Source organism: Ornithorhynchus anatinus, chromosome 14 (assembly GCF_004115215.2).
Source record: "Ornithorhynchus anatinus isolate Pmale09 chromosome 14, mOrnAna1.pri.v4, whole genome shotgun sequence".
Classification (NCBI taxonomy): domain Eukaryota; kingdom Metazoa; phylum Chordata; class Mammalia; order Monotremata; family Ornithorhynchidae; genus Ornithorhynchus; species Ornithorhynchus anatinus.
In genome coordinates, this window is record NC_041741.1 from 47182674 (window position 1) to 47199053 (window position 16380).

General features: G+C 57.2%; 1 protein-coding gene across 2 annotated transcripts; it reads left to right on the plus strand.

Annotated features, from left to right (window-relative positions):
• Positions 1-341: 341 nt before the first annotated feature.
• Positions 342-13694, plus strand: CSDC2 (cold shock domain containing C2). 2 transcript variants are annotated; one of them, XM_029079386.2, is made up of 5 exons: positions 342-629; positions 3995-4191; positions 8971-9228; positions 10179-10301; positions 11106-13694. In XM_029079386.2, the coding sequence occupies exons 3-5, from the start codon at positions 9053-9055 to the stop codon at positions 11266-11268; spliced, it is 462 nt and encodes a 153-aa protein (XP_028935219.1). In that variant the 5' UTR covers positions 342-629; positions 3995-4191; positions 8971-9052; the 3' UTR covers positions 11269-13694. The 2 variants fall into 2 exon arrangements, with proteins under 2 accessions (XP_028935219.1, XP_028935218.1); XM_029079385.2 differs by lacking the exon at positions 3995-4191.
• The last annotated feature ends 2686 nt before the right edge of the window (positions 13695-16380 follow it).

The following is a 16380-nucleotide window of genomic DNA, read 5'->3' on the forward strand; positions in this document are numbered from 1 at the left end:
TCCTGCAGGCCCGGCTAAATTCTCCTAGAATCTCTCCATCCTCAAGCTCGCTAATTGGGCAGGAATGTGGGCAGTTCTCCTCGGCCAATCCCCTAAATCCAGGATCATCCGACTTGGCCGGGTAATCAACTCTGGACCCGCAATAAAAGCCAGTTTCCCCCCCAAAAAAGGACCCTTTCGAGGCAGGCGAGATGCAACTTCCACAAGCCTCGACCCCCTCCCCTCCTCGTCCCTCCACCCCCATCCCAGCCTCCTAATGCATCCTTTGTCACAAGACCCCCCACCCAACCGAGAAGGGCAAGGCCAGAACTGCCTTTCGAATCCCCTCCCTAGCTCAGTTTCTCCACCAGTGAGGAGAAAGGACCTGATGTCTCTTTAAGTCTGGAGTACAAGTTCCCATCCAGACCCCTCCCACCCGCTTTCCACACAGGCCCCTGACGTCAGGAAGAAGGAGTGTATGTGAGTGTGAGAGAGAGAGTGAGTGTTCTGGGTGCTGTATGTCCACACACTCACACACCCCAAATATTTTCTATTCATCCTCCGCCTGCCAGCTCCCAAGAGAGACGAGGGAGGAGAGGGACCATCTCAAGTCCGGCTGCTGCCGGAGGACCCCGGCTCCATCTTCCAAGGTAAAAGGGGCCCATTTGGGTGATAGATGCCGGGTGCTGATGGAGTGGGAATGGTAGCCCTTGGGGAGGGTCGTGGGGTGCTTAATTATGGGGGAGAGACTCGGGGAGCACTGAGGAGGGAGAACTCAGAAAAATAACCCGGCCGGAGTCGGCTGTCAGTGGCAGGTGCAGACGGCGTTGTTGGGCCCTGAGGAGGGGGAGGGGTGAGGATGGAAATGCCATAAATGCCAAAAATGTCATAAACACCCCCCCCCCAGCACACACACACAAAACCCCATGCAACAGAGGGTCCCTGTAACAGCTTTGTTGTGTGTGTCTGGGATGGTGGGTGGTTTGGTTCCATCCAGTTCTGCCAGGAAAGGCTGAGATCAGCAGACATTGGGTTTCTGGTCGTCTGGGGAGGGGCAGGAGGTGGGGGGTAGAGTCTCCTCCCCAAGAATACAATAATGCCATCTATCAAGATGCCGAAATAATAGCTCGGGAGGTGGAATCGTTGTCCTTTTTTGGACCCATAATGACTTTCCATCTCCCCGCTTTGGGCGGGGAGAGGAAGAGGGATGGGAAGAAGCTGGCAGTCGGACAGAGAGCTGAAGCTGGTGTGCTTTCTAAATGAGCAGGGTTAATTGCTTTAATTATCTCATCTCTGAGGGCTGCCCCCCGGCCTCCACGTTCTCCTGACCCAAATGTCCGGAGCCTCTGCCCTCTCCCCCTCCCCAAATCTAGGCATCTCCAACTGACAGAAAGGGGGAAGCTCTCTCAGTTGCTCAGCTCTGACCTCTCCACCCTAACCGTTCTGGTTGGAAGACCCTGCCGGCCACAACCTCTGGCCTTTTGGGGTCCCGGGAAGGCTCAGTGAGAGACGGAGTCCGGAGCTTTGCTTCCCTTGCAGTTCCGATCGGGGATTTAACTTGCCGGGAAGCGGCGGTTGGCAGTCTTTGCTGGTGTTTTTACCTCCTCATCCCATGATCCTTGCAAAGACAGCCTGGGCAGGCATAAAGGGACTTTCCCTGGCAGGGGCAGGAGAGAGAGAAATAGTGAGAGGAGAAAGAAAGAGAGGGTGTTTCTACAAAGCTGCCAGACTGCAGGGATCTCTGATCCTCGCAGGAGGAGGAAGATGGGGACAGGGGAGCGGGAGGTGGAAGGGATGGACACAAGAAGAAAGAAAAATAATCAGTGCCGTCTGCCAACGGGTGAAGTGGTTCTGTTTGGCGGGGGAGGGTAACTTCTTTAATCCTCCTCTACATCTGCACGCCCGAGTGGTTACAATCTAGTAGGGTAATGGCCTTGGGAGGGAGTCCTGGCCTTCAGCTCCGTGATGGGGGAGGCAGACCGCTCCCTCTGAGCTTCGCTCCATCCCAGCTGCCTCTGGCTCACCCACCCACTTCCCCAAATTAGATCATTTCCCCCCCATTCCCTCCCCCCTAAAACATCTCTAATTTTCAATGACTTCCCTCTTCCAACCACCCCCTGCTTACCTCCATTCAGCCTAAGGTACTGTCTGCTCTAAGCAGGAGTTGGCTTTTTTTTTAGTGGTATTTAAGTGCTTACTATGTGCCAGACACTGTTCTAAACACTGGGGTAATAATGATAATTATAGTATTTGTTAAATGCTTACAAGCACTCTTCTGAGTACTGGAGTAGTTCCAAGGTAATCAGGTTGTCCCACTTGGGGCTCACAGTCGTAATCCCCATTTTACAATTGAGGGAGAGAGAAATTAAGTGACCTGCTCAAAGTCACACAGCAGATGAGTGGCTGAGCTGGGATTAGAATCCAGTGCTTCTGACTCCCGGGCCCGAGCTCTATCCACCAGGCCACGCTGCTTCACAGCGTTGCTGGAAGAGCTTTCCATCCCTCTGTGAATAATGGCAGAAGACTGGGGACTGTTTTTCTCTCCCAGTCCCCAGTTGGGGTGGCGGTGGGTCTGGAGTTATCACCTGATGCTGATTTTGGAAGGGAGGGGAGGATTCCCGCTGCAGTTTATGTGGGGCGGGAATCTTGAGTGGATCGGTCTTGAGGATGTGGAGAGTCAATCAACTGATGATATTTATTGAACTGTACTAAGCGCTTGGGAGAGAAAATGCAACAGAATTGGTAGACGTCTTCCCTGCTCTTAAGGAACTTACAGTCTAGAGGGGTGCAAGTGCCTGAAGGTCTGTCACCCTGGAGGTTATTATTATTCCAGTGTTAAGTGATTGTTATGTGCCAAACACTCTACTAAGCATTGGGCAGTGACAAAACAATCACACTGGACAAAGTCCCTGTCCCACATGGGAGTCACAGTTTAAGAGGAAGTAGGATTATAAATGTGGAAACTGAGGCACAGAGAAGTGACTAGTCCGAGGTTCCACAACAGGCAAGTGACAGAGCCGGGATTATAACCCAGATCCTCTTGCTCTTGGGGGTTCGCCGAAGAACGTGAGGTTGTGGGAGAGTTGGGTTCTAATCCTCACCCTTCCCCTCCCCCAAGTCCAGTTGGGAAAAGGCAGTTCCTCCCTCATGAGGCTCAGGGTCTTGGCTTCACACTGAGGCTCAGGGACCGACTCGTTGAGGGTGGTGGAAGCCACCGTCCCCGAGGCTTTTGGGACTGGACTCCCGGGAATCCTCATCTCAGCTTCTCCCACAAGAGCTGGGGAGTCCGACCGTTCCCCAGCAGGGTTGAAAACACCCCAGATTGGATGTCTCCAACCGTTCTGCCCTTCAAAGCCTGCCCGCCATTTACCAAGCCTCACGCGGCTCGCCCCAAGGCCTTCCTCTTCCTCTCCCCAGCCCCGCAACCGTGCCGGTCAGGGGGGTGGGAGGGCGGCCGTGCCCCCTGAGAAGATCCTGACTCTGGTGCCCAGCGCCCATCTGGGTGTGGAGGAGGAAGGGGAGATGCAAAACTGGAGGCCGGCGGACCGGGACGGTGTGACTAAGGGGTGATATGGATGCCCGGGTGCTTTAATTGAGTTCACGTGTGGCTCCCCTCCCCACCCCAGTCCCCAGAGGGAACCTGATTTAATTAGGTCACCTCCAGCTCTGAGGTGTGCATCTTTGCTCTGATTATAGATTTAATGGAAACCCGTGATAGAGGAGCTTGGTGCGGGGGGGCGGGGGAGGAAGCCAAGGCAGCAGTGGTTCCCACTGAATGCCCCGGGCCCTCTGTCCTTCCTCCCTTCCCCAGTCCCTTGGAAAACCTCTTCCCATAGAATGGAAGTGCACGCTGTGGGTAAAGAAGGGTGGAGGGAGGGGATTTGAGTTTTCGCTTCTGACTCGTTCTTTTATTTAAAAACATCAACTATGGTAATTACTCTCCGATGCCGCTGGCCCCCACTGCGTGCTGGGTTGGGCCGCTTTTATTGTTTTGTTTTTTTATATTTGTGACCAGTGAGTCACCCAAGGTCACTGCCCGAGTCAGGGGCAGAGCCCGGATCAGAACCCAGGTATCCCGACGCGGTAGACCACGCGGCTCCTCCGTCTCCTGGAGTGAAGAGGAAGGGGCTGTGTCTGCCCCGCCGGGGCCCGTTCAGGGCATCTGACTCCCCTTTGGAAAGAGGCCGGCCACGGGGACCGCTTACGGGTCTGGTGAGTCCCGGGAGCTGGGGGAGGACGGCTGCCCTCCACTCAGAGCGTACATGGATCCCTCGATGGCCCGGCCGGGCTAATTTCAGCCGGGGCGGGCAGTCCAGGGAGGTAGGGAGGGGAGGACTCAGTAGACTCTTCTGGTGGTTTTGGGGGTGGCCACGGCAGGGAAGCTGTCCCGCTGTCCCTCTGCCACTCGGCCTCTACCGTGGAGACCCCTCGGGTGCCCAGAACTGGCCGAAATCAGTCCGGGAAGCAGGTGGGTGGCCGTGTTGGGAGGATGATGTGCTGGTTGCCCTCCTGGACTTCCGTCTTTGTGAGTGGGGATACGTGTCTCAACTCCCCCTCCGAAGTCCAGTTGGGTTTCCAGCAGCCTGAAATTTCAGGATGAGGAGATACTAATCGATCAGTGGTATCGATCGAATGCTTATTGTGTGCAGAGCACTGTACTCAGCGCTTGGTGCAGGAGAAGAGTGGAGAGGGCAGGGCCAGAGTGGCATTCATTCAATCCTATTTATTGAGTGCTTGCTCTGCATAAAGCACTGTGCTAAGTGCTATAACACTGCGGCTCCTGGCCGGTGTGTCTTGTGGAGCGGGGCGTCTGAGGGAGGGGTGTCTCTGGAACTTAGCCGGGTTTTCCTTTCCCATTCCAGACTGGGGAGTGGGGCTAGGTGCGCCGACCCCTCCCACCACCGTGGCCGCTCGCAAAGGCAATAATAATAATAATCTTGGTATTTAAATGCTTACTGTGTGCCAGGCACTGTACTAAGCGCTGGAATGAATTCAAGCAAATCGGGTTGGACACAGTCCCCGTCCCACATGGGCTCCCAGGCTCGATCCTCATTTTCCAGATGAGGTAAATGAGGCACAGAGAAGTGAAATGATTGCCCAAGGTCACCTAGCAGACAAGTGGCGGGGGGCCGGGATTAGAACCCATAACCTTCAAGGCCGGTCCAGGCCCCGCTGGCAGGCCTGTCCAGCCTGGAGGGCACAAGGGTTGGGCCCAAGGTGCTCTTTTTTCCAGCGACTCTTTGGGCCCCTTTTGTTCCAGGCCGCCGGTGCCATTTGGAGGCCCGGAAGGGGGAGGAGGGGAGAGGTCTTTCCCAGCTGCCCATTTCCTTTCCACTTTGGGCCCAGCCTGGGCGAGGAGGGGGCTTGTCTGCTGTGCCACCTCGGGCAAGTCACTTCACTTCTCTGGGCCTCAGTTCCCTCATCATTAATAATGTTGGTATTTGTTAAGCGCTTACTATGTGCAAAGCACTGTTCTAAGCGCTGGGAGGTATTCAAGGTGATCAGGTTGTCCCTCATGGGGCTCACAGTCTTCATCCCCATTTTCCAGATGAGGTCACTGAGGCCCAGAGAAGTGAAGCGACTTGCCCAAAGTCACACAGCTGACAAGCGGCGGAGCCCGAATTAGAACCCATGACCTCTGACTCCCAAGCCCGGGCTCTTTCCACTGAGCCACGCCATTAGAGAGGCAGCATGGCAGAGTGGCTAGAGTCCGGGCCTGGGAGTCAGCAGGTCATGGGTTCTAATCCCCCCCCGCCCGCCGCTTGTCTGCTGGGTGACCTTGGGCAGGTCACTTCATTTCTCTGGGCCTCAGTTCCCTCATCTGGAAAATGTGGATGAAGCCCATGAGCCTTACGTGGGACAACCTGATGATCTTATACTACCCCAGCGCTTAGAACGGTGCTTTGCACATAGTAAGTGCTTAACAAATACCATTATCATCATCACCATCGTCATCATCTGGTAAAGGGGGATGGAGACTGTGAGCCCCACGGGGGACAGGGATTGAAGAAGCAGCGTGGCTCAGTGGAAAGAGCCTGGACTTCGGAGTCAGAGGTCATGGGTTCGACTCCCGGCTCTGCCACTTGTCAGCTGTGTGACTGTGGGCAAGTCACTTAACTTCTCTGTGCCTCAGTTCCCTCATCTGTAAAATGGGGATTAAGACTGTGAGCTTCACATGGGACAACCTGATGACCCTGTATCTCCCCCAGCGCTTAGAACAGTGTTCTGCACATAGTAAGCGCTTAACAAATACCAACATTATTTGCTTGTATCCACTCGATTTGCTTGTATCCACCCCAGTGCTTAGTACAGTGCCTGGCACATAGTAAGTGCTTAACAAATACCATCATCACCATCATAATCAGTCACTGAGGGCTCGCCCGCTGGGGCCCAGTGTGGGAAGATTGGGGGGCGGGGCTAGGCGCCGCCTGCTTCCTATTGGCTGGTTCTGGGCACCTCCGAGCTCCCATTGGCTGTTGTAGACGCTGCTCCTTACCTGGCCCCGCCCCCTCCCTCCTCCTCTCCCTCCTCGCAGCTGCCGAGCTCCCATTGGCTGATTCTGGGGGCCGCCGAGTCCCCATTGGCTGGTTCTGGGCGCCGGCTCCGCCCCCTCGCGGCGGCCACCGGCGCCCTCTGTCGGCGCCAGCCACGTGGTCGGAGCTGGCGAAGCCTGAACCCGCTCCCTGGAGCCCAGCCCAGCCTCAGTGGCCCGTGGGGGCGATCGATCGGTCGAAGCATTTACTGAACACTAACTCTGTGCAGAGCACTGTGCTAAGCGCCTGGGAGAGGAAGAGAATTACTCGAGAGCCACCCTCCCTGCAAAGACAGGAGACGTAGCGTCCGGGCCGATGGAAAAAGCTCGGGCCTGGGAGCCAGGAGACCTGGGTTCTGATCGCCGCGCTGCCACTCGGCTTCCGGGTGACCTTGGGAGAGTCATTTAACAGCTGAGAAGCAGCGGGGCTCAGTGGAGGGAACACGGGCTGGGGAGTCAGAGGTCGTGGGTTCTAATCCCGGCTCCGACGCTTATCAGCTGTGTGACTTGGGGCAACTTTTCTGCACCTCATCTGGAAAATGGGCATTAAGCTGGGAAGTCCCAGGTGGGATAACCTGATCATCTTGGATCCTCTCCAGCCCTTAGAACAGTGCTTTGGACATAGTAAGCGCTTAAATGCCATCATTATTATTTAACAGTTCTGTGCCTCAGTTCCCTCTTTGGCAAAACGGGGATTAAATCTCAGTTCTGTCTCCTTCCCTCATAGACTGTGAGCCCCATGTGGAACAGGGACTCTGAGCCGATCATTCAGTCGTTCATTCCTTCGGTCGTATTTATTGAGTGCTTACTGTGTGCTAAGCACTTGGGAGGGTACGATATAAGAATAAACCCTCTATCTTGTCTCTACCGTAGCAGCATTTATTAGCATATTTGGTACATAGAAAGCACTTCACAAATACAATTATGATGAGGGGAGAGGCTCCGCTGTGGGAGAGAGGAAGTCAAAGCAGTTTACACCGCTGACCTTTCCTCACCAACCCTGGGGTCTCTAACCCTGGGAAAACTACCAACTCATATCGTCCCCTCCCAAGTGTTTAGTACAATGCCCCGCACAGAGGAAGCACTCAATAAATACCATTGATAGCTGGTGACTGCTTAAGGACCGATTCTGAGCCATCTCCCCCTCCACTGGCTCAGGCAGCGTTTGCTGGCCCGGGACAGGGAGGAGGCAAGAGGAAAAGCCGAGAAGGCCAGGCCGGAATTGGCCTGACATAGAGAAGCAGCGTGGCTCAGTGGAAAGAGCCCGGGCTAGGGAGTCCGAGGTCATGGGTTCGAATTCTGGCTCTGCAACTTGGCAGCTGTGTGACTGTGGGCAAGTCACTTCACTTCTCTCATCTGGAAAATGGGGATTAATTGTGAGCCTCACGTGGGACAACCTGATGACCCTATATCTCCCCCAGCGCTTAGAACGGTGTTCTGCACATAGTAAGCGCTTAAATACCAACATTATTTTTATCCCCTTGATGCCTTCCCTCCGCACCTGGGAATGGGGGCCTATTCCAGGCTTGCCCCAGCATACCTTGTAGGACCAGGAAGCTCTGACAGGAATCTTGTTGCCCCCCCCGGAGAACTGCTCCGGTGTCTTCTGGCTCTAGGGGCAGAGGCCTTTCCCGGCTTCTCGGGGCAGGCGACCATTTCTGGGGTGGAAGGCGACAGCCGTCTTAGCCGCAGCAGCCCATGGAGCTGCAGGTTTGACTAATGGCAAAGCCGCTCCGCGCAGCAGCGTGCCCAGTGGAAAAGACTCTGGGCCCGAGAGTCAGAGGACCTGGGTTCTAATCCCACCTCCGCCACCTGAGTGATTTGGGGCAAGTCACTTCTCTGTGCCTCAGTTCCCTCCTCTGCAATTTGGGGATTCAGTCCCTGTTCTCCCTCCCACTTAGACTGTGAGCCCCACGTGGGACCCGATTACCTCTCATCTACCCCAGCGCACAGTACAGTGCTTGGCACGTAGTAAGTGCTTAATGCATACCACATTTATTGTTGTTTTTCGGGTGAATCCTCGGCTCTGTGTGCCCCTCAGGTGGGCGGGTGGCTGGTTTTCCCATCCTCGTAGGCGTGTGAGCAGCCCAAGGTCGCGTGGAGATCGGACCGGGGATGGCGGGAGCCGAGCCCGGGTCTCCCAACCTTTTCTTTCCTCTTCCTTCCCACTCAGTCAGTTAACTCCATTTACTGAGCACTTACCTTGTGCAGAGCACTGTCTTAAGCACTTGGGAGAGTACCATGCAATAATAAAGAGACACATTCTCTGCCCACACCTCAGCCTATCTCTTCTCCCGGGGTCGGGGTTCCACTCCGACTACCCCAGAGGCAGCACATCAGCTCCTGACTCGCTCGGTCCCCCACACGGGGTGAGGACTCGGTCTCCCCCGGTCCGCGGGTCGCCCCCCACCCCGGCCCAGCGGGCGCCGTCCCCGGCCGCACGCTCTTCTGTCTTTCAGATCCCCGCCGGCATCTGAAGCCAGCCCGCGTGGCCGCCCCACCCGGGGCCGTGGTCGCCGCCGCCCGCCCGCCCGCCGCACCATGTCGTCCGATCCCACGGCCCCTCCGGCGGTCCCGCCGCTCCATTCCCCCAAGTCCCCCGTGTGGCCCACTTTCCCCTTTCCGCGAGAGGGGAGTCGCGTCTGGGAACGAGGCAGCCTCCTGCTAAGAGACCTGCCCAGTCCTCTGCCCACCAAGAGAACCAGGACGTACTCCGCGTGAGTAGCCCGGCCCTCTGCCCGGCGGGGCAGTGCCACCTCTGGGGGCGGTGGGGGACGGGACTATATAGCAGAGCTAATCAATCGTATTTATTGAGCGCTTACTGTGTGCGGAGCACTGTACTAAGCCTTTGGGAGAGTAGAATGTAACAACGAGCTTACAGTCTAGGAGGGAAGACAGACATTAATATAAGTAAATGACAGATATGTAAGTAAGTGCTGTGGGGCCGGGAGAGGGAATGAATAAAGGAAGTAAGTTGGGTGATGCAGTAGGGAGTGGGAGAAGAGGAAAAGAGGCATTCCAGGCCAGAGACAGGATGTGGGTGAGGGGTTGGCGGCGAGATAGACGAGATTGAGGTACAGTGAGAAGGTTGGCATTAGAGGAGCAAAATATGCGGGCTGGGTGGTAGTGGGAGACTAGCAAGGTGAGGTGGGAGGGGGCGAGGGGATTGAATAAAGCCAATGGCGAGGAGTTTGTTTGATGCGGAGGTGGATGGGCAACCCCTGGAGTTGGAGAGGCAGCGCTGGGTGCCTGGAGGAAGCACCTGGGGGTGGGGGGAGGGCTCGAGGCGAACCCCCTGTGGCATGGTGGCCAGAGCTCCAGTCCCCTGACACCTCTCGTGTGTGATTTGAGAATGACCCTCCTCCAGCCTGGCGCCACTCACTCATCCTCCCCCTCCCCAAGCCTCCTGGGTTGCCCAGCGGTGGGCCTTAGACTCTGGCTGAGCCCCTCCCTGAAAACTACCCTCCCTATGGTTGGGGGTGGGGGAGCACCTTCTCCTCCAGTTTGGTAACTGGTGGGAATTGGGAGGGAGGGAGAGTGACTTGGGTGGCGGGGTGGGGTCCTGGCAGGGGAGGAAGGGGGACCACTGACCTCTGAGTACTGCTCCTCCCCTTTTTTCTTTTCCTCCTCCTCCTCCTCCCCTCACCCCCCCCCCCCCCCCCGACAGGACGGCCCGGGCCTCGGCCGGTCCCGTCTTCAAAGGCGTCTGCAAGCAGTTCTCACGCTCCCAAGGCCACGGCTTCATCACTCCCGAGAACGGCACCGAGGATATATTCGTACACGTTTCCGAGTGAGTCCCCCCGCGTAGCCTCCGGAGCTGCGGCCCTGGACCGCAGAGCGTCCGCGCTCTTCGCTCCGCGTACGCCGCCAAGCCTGTCCTTTCTCGGTCTGGTGGTAGCGCTGTGGGAAAAATGGTAGGCCAGGCCCCGCCTATTCCACGGCCTCCAGGGCAGCCCTGGCCGCTTCCGTCTGGCCCCACGGGGATCGTTGGCCAGTGGCCCCCGCTCTCCCGCTTGAGAGATGCCTGTGGCACTTCCAGGAGAATATGTTAATCTGTGGTATTTACTGAGCACTCACTGTGTGCAGGGCACTGTTCTAAGCCCCTGGGAGTGTACAATACAGTTGGAAGACACAACCTCTGTTCTCCAAGAGCCTTTTTAATTTTTTCCATATGGTATTTAAGAGCTCCCTATGTGCCAGGCACCGTAGTAAGTGCCAGGGTAGATACAAGACAATCAGGTTGGACACAGTCGGTGTCCCACTTGGGGGCTCACGGTCTTCATCCCTGTTTTACCGATGAGGGAACTGAGGCGCAGAGAAGTGAAGCGTCTCGCCCAGGGTCCCGCAGCAGAAAAGCGGCCGATCTGGAATTAGAACCCAGGTCCTTCGGACTCCCAGGCCCGTGCCCTATCCACTAGGCCACGCTGCTTCTCAAACTCAAGCTTGCAAACTAGCGTGTGCTTGAGGGGAGGGGCGGGTGGCGGCCGCTGGAAGGACTGGGCTGGGGGTGGCTAGGGGTTGGGCCGGCGGCCCCCTGCCGAGCCCCAGGAATCACCTTCCCTTTTCTCTTCTCCCCCCTCTTCTCCCCGCACAGCATCGAGGGGGAGTACGTGCCCGTGGAGGGAGACGAGGTGACGTACAAGGTGTGCCCCATCCCGCCCAAGAACCAGAAGTTCCAGGCCGTGGAGGTGGTGCTCACCCACCTCGCCCCCCACACCAAGCACGAGACGTGGTCGGGACAGATCATCGGCTCCTAGGCCGACGGGGAGCCGGGGGCGGGAAGGCGGGCCGGGGGGGTGGGCCGCACGAGGGCCGGGGGACGGGGAGGGTGACGGTGGGAAGGGGCGAGGAGGGGAGGGAGGCGTTTTCGCGTGCCGCTCCGGGCTTCCCCTCGTCCTCCCGGCCCCCCGGCCCTGACCCGTGTGGCTTTATGCGCCGTCTCTGTTTCTTCCCGTCGGGACTGTGGTCCAGGCGGTGAGGGGGCAGATGGCGAGGCCTCCCCGGGCAGCTGCACCTTCCGTCTGCCCCGCTGTCACCCGCGCTGCTCTGGCCTATGATTCCCCCCGCTGCCCTGGGGAATGGCTGCGCGCTCTCCCCGAGGAAGAAGCGGCTTCCGCTCTTAGGGGTGAGGGGACCTTTTTCCTGCTTCCCAGAAGGAAGGGAGATGCCAGAGGTGGGTCGGTATCCCTGCGGAAGCCCTCCTTGAGGCCAGGATCTGTTTTTCCCCCCTCTTCCTCTCGCCTCTGCTCCACCCAGCTGGCTCCCCGGGAGGGCTGGCTGACTGCTCCCCCCAGCCCCCGACCCACCTCCAGCTTCCCAAGAACTCGTGGTCAGAGGCTGCCCGGCCCCACCCTTTTCGGTGCCTCTTCCTCTCCCTTTCCAGGTTTTCCTGAGTTCGTTCCCCTGCTCCCCGACTCTAGTGGCCGTGACCCTTCCTTCTTTCCCATCTCCAGCCCCACCCCACCATGGTCGAAGGGGAGGGGGCTGGGGACCAGGGTCCGGGCCTTCAGTGCTGCAGAAGTGAGGCCTGCCCTGCTCAGCTTGGGTGTCCGTCATTAAAGTGCGGGAACATCCCCCCAGAGCCCCACACCCGCTCCGGGAATTATCTGAACCTCCCGCGACCTTCCTGATCTGGATGGAATCTGCTTCTTTTCCAGAGGAAACTTAACGCAACCCTCCCACCCCCTAGTATTTATTTGTAACCGGTGTGGTGGTTTTCTTTATTCGGGGGAGAACCTCCCCACCCCCTTCCTGGGCCCGCGGGCTCTCGATTGTACTCCCGGTCTCCCACCGACCCTCCTCCCGCGGCCTTGTGGTGACGCTTGTTCTCCCTCCCCACCGCCCTCCTGCTCCTCCTTGTTCCTGATGGCGCCATCGCTTTGGTCGCCGTGGTAACGGCGCGCTGAAGCGACGGGGCGGCCTCGGTCGGGGATGTGGCAGGGTTTGTGTTTTTGTCTCTGAAGCGAAAAGCTGGGACCGGCCCCTTCCCCTCTTCGTTCCCCTCCCCCTAGCAGTCGGAGCATCCCCCAGCCTCCCTCCGTCTCGCGGGCGTCGCACCGCTGGGCCTGGGGGAGGGAGTAGAGCCGGGGACCGCCTCCTCGCCCACTCCGGCATCCTCCTCGCCTGCTCGTCTTCCTGCTTCAGGCCAAGCTGGGGGTCCAGGCTACTCGAGGAGGGCAGGGGTGGAGGAGGAGACAGCAACGGAGGCGGCTGGGCCTCTTGTAGATGGAACAGGGTGTGAACCGTATTTCCTCTGCTTAGCACCTCCAGTGTGTGTGCGTGCGTATATGTGTGTGTGTTGGGACAGTGTCATTTCCATTCTCAGTCCTTGCTGGGTGGCATCGTGTGGGCCCTCATCTAGAGCAGGGCCTGGGGGCTGTGGCTGGGAACCCAAGCCTGTGGCCCTCTACCTGGTCTCATCTCTTGAGAAATAGAAGGGGGTCCTCCCTGACCAAACTCCCAACGAGTGAGGGGCTGGGGCCGAGCTCGCCCCCCCACCCTTGACCATAGCTTGGAACGGCTCCCCTCCAGCCCCCTGACCCCGACTGGAACCGAAAGGCTCTGTGATCCCAGCCTCGGACCTGCCCGGGGCCAAGCTCCTCTGCCCTGGATGGGCCTAGGGGAGTTGGGGGTTAGGTGCCTCTAGTCAGCCTGGCTGAAGGGCTGGGGGTTAGCCGGCCGGAGAACGGGGAGCCACGGGGCCAAGATCTCGAGCTGGGTAGGGGGGTGATTACCCCCCGACTTTGTCTAGTTATAGGACTTGTATGGGATGGAGTGGGGTCTCCAGGGCCCTTTTTCCTCTCTCTCCACTTCTCCTCCCCCATCCACCCACTTACCCGTAGGTTTCCCCACCGCTGACCGAGGCAGGCGCAAATCTCCCGCTTCCTTCCCCTCCACCGGCCCGTCCTGCTCCCCTGCCCCCCCAGCACCGCTCCACCCTGTGCCCGTTGTGGGTGGCAGGCGCCCTTTCCTCTGGTCCTAAACTAGGGTGCTGCCGGTGGACCCCCTCCTTTAGAGAGTGGATGGAAACGCGGCTCCTCCCCACATTGCTTTCCCCCCTGACCCCCACACCTCCACCGAACCGTTGTGTGTCCGTGAACCCTCGGTGTGGTTTCTGCCCAGCTGCCCTGATGTCGACCTTTGTGACGTTGGCAATAAACCATTAAAAGTGACTTTCCCATGAGTTCTGCCTCCTCCTGCCTTCTCTTCAGGGACCGCCTCGGCAGGGGGTTGAAGAAAAGGACTTTAGTATCAAAGATGGGTGTGGGGCAGAGTGGCTGAGAAAGCCAAAATGGACAGGGCCAACTTAGCTTAAAGCCTCGCACATTGAGAGGAGAAGGCTGGACAGGGCCAGATCCAGCTGGAAGCTTCCAGGGCTGGGTTTCACAACTGGCTGGAAGCAGCTTGGCTTAGTGGATAGAGCCCAGGCTCGGGAGGCAGAAGGTCATGGGTTCTAATCCCGCCTCCTCCACTTGTCTGCTGGGTGACCTGGGACGAGTCATTTCATTTCTCTGTGCTTCAGTGACGTCGTCTGTAAAATGGGGATCGAGTCTGTGAGTCCCACATGGGACAGGGACTCTGACCCGATTTGCTTATATCCACCCCAGTGCTAAGTATAGTGCCTGGCGTATAGTAAGTGCTTAACAAATACCACAATTATTATTATTGTTGTTATCAACTGCCCAGGGGCCTTGTGGGGGGCATGAATGTCCCTTGGAGGTGGAAGGCAGATCTCCTCCAAGAGGCCTTCTCTGACTAAGCCCTCATTTGATGCTGATGGTATTTCCTCTTTCATTTCATGCTATTTCCTCTTCTCCTTTCTGGGTCACCCTTGCACTTGCTCCCTTTATTCACCCCCTCCCTCAGCCCCATTGCATTTATGTACCTAGCTGTAACTTCTTTTTCTTTTTCTTTTAATGCCCATCCCCCCTTAGACTGTAAACTCGCTGTGGGCAGGGAACATGTCTACCGCCTCTGATATATTATACTCTCCCAAGTGCTTAGAAAGATGCCATGCAGAATAAGCACTTAAATACAATTGATCGACAGAGCTAGACTTAGACCCCATAGTACCCAGCTGGGTGGGATTTCAAGAGGGCAGGGGTGGCAAGTTGGTTCTGCTGCAGGTGACTTATTACATACCCGATTGATTCATCACCTGTATGTGGCGGTCTTGCGTGCTGATGAGCATCAGTAGGAATTATGGATGTTGCCCGGGCTCAATTATCACCCAGGACCGGGCACTGTGAGGGTCCTCTCTTGGCTCGAAAAAAAACAGGCCAGAGGAGGTGTGGAGGGGGGTCGGGAGGACAGTTTGCCTCCCCGGCTTTAGCTGGACCTGCGGGCTGGGCTGGTGCGGAGCTGGAGCCAGTTGGTCACCGTCCTCTAAGCCCAGACCGAGTCAGCGCTGAGCCTGTGCTGAGTGGATTCTGGGTGCAGATCACAGGCCAGGAAATTCACCCCACCCTCAGCCCCATGGCACGTATGTACACATTCTTAAAATTTAATTTAATGCCTATCTCCCCCTCTGGACTGTGAGTTCCTTGTGGGTAGGGAACATGTCTTAAAAAAAAAAATGGTGGTATTTGTTAACGCTTACTATGTGCAAAGCACTGTTCTAAGCGCTGGGGAGATAGAGGGTGATCATATTGTCCCACATGGGGCGCTCAGTTTAAATCCCCATTTTACAGATAAGGTAACTGAGGCCTAGTGAAGTGACTTGCCCAAAGTCACACAGCTGGTAAGCGGCAGAGCCGGGATTAGAAGCCATGCCCTCTGACTCCCAAGCCCGGGCTCTTTCCATTGAGCCACGCTGCTTCTCTGGTCTACAGTGTTCTACCACCTCTGTTAAACTGTACTCTCCCAAGGGCTCAGTACAGTGCCCAATAAATACCGTTGATTGAGAACATCCGTGCTCAAAAAATGCAGTTGATTGGGAGCACAGCCTCACGGAAAGCTGTTCTATGCTGGGGTGAAGCGCAATTCCCCCTAAAGCAACCTGGCTTGCCCCATTTTGGTGATCCCAGCCTGCCTGCACTGAGGCCACCAGGACCGCCTCCCCCCCCAACCTGTTGCCTTTTCCTGCCTCCGGCTTTAAGCCCTCCTAGGGATTTGGAGGAAAGAGGCAGCTGCTGTGGCCTCACCGCCCCAGAGATCTTTTCTTTGCAGTGGGGGGGAATCTGTGAGCCCCTCTTCTTTTACTCTCCCTCTGGCCCCAGGGGTTGGGCCCGGCGTTGTCAGCCGCAACGAATAATAATATCGAAGCGCTTACTCTCTGCCAAGTTTCATACTGGGTGCTGGGGCAGGTACAGAATGCGCAGATGGGAAACGGTCCCCGTCCCACATGGGACTCCCGGCTCTAAGGGGAAGAGAGAACGCGTATGGAACTCCCATTTTATAGATGAGGAAACCGAGGCCCAGAGAGGTGAGCCGCCCATCCTCACGCAACAGGCGACAGAGCAGGGATTAGAACCCGGGTCCGTGCTCTTTCCGCTAGGCCACGGTGTTTCCTGCTGCCCTTAATAATAATAATGTTGGTATTTGTTAAGCGCTATGGGCCGAGCACTGTTCTAAGCACTGGGGTATAGACACAGGGGAATCAGGTTGTCCCACATGGGGCTCACAGTCTTAATCCCCATTTTACAGATGAGGTAACTGAGGCACCGAGAAGTTAAGTGACTTGCCCAAAGTCACACAGCTGACAAGTGGCCGAGCCGGGATTTGAACCCATGACCTCTGACTCCAGAGCCCGCGCTCTTTCCACTGAGCCACGCTGCTTCTCATCAGAACGGAGGTTGGAAGCCCAGACCCCAAAAAGGAGTGGTGGTGGGGGGGTCTCTGTTGTGTAAGCGGCAGCCTCCCCCTTCTCT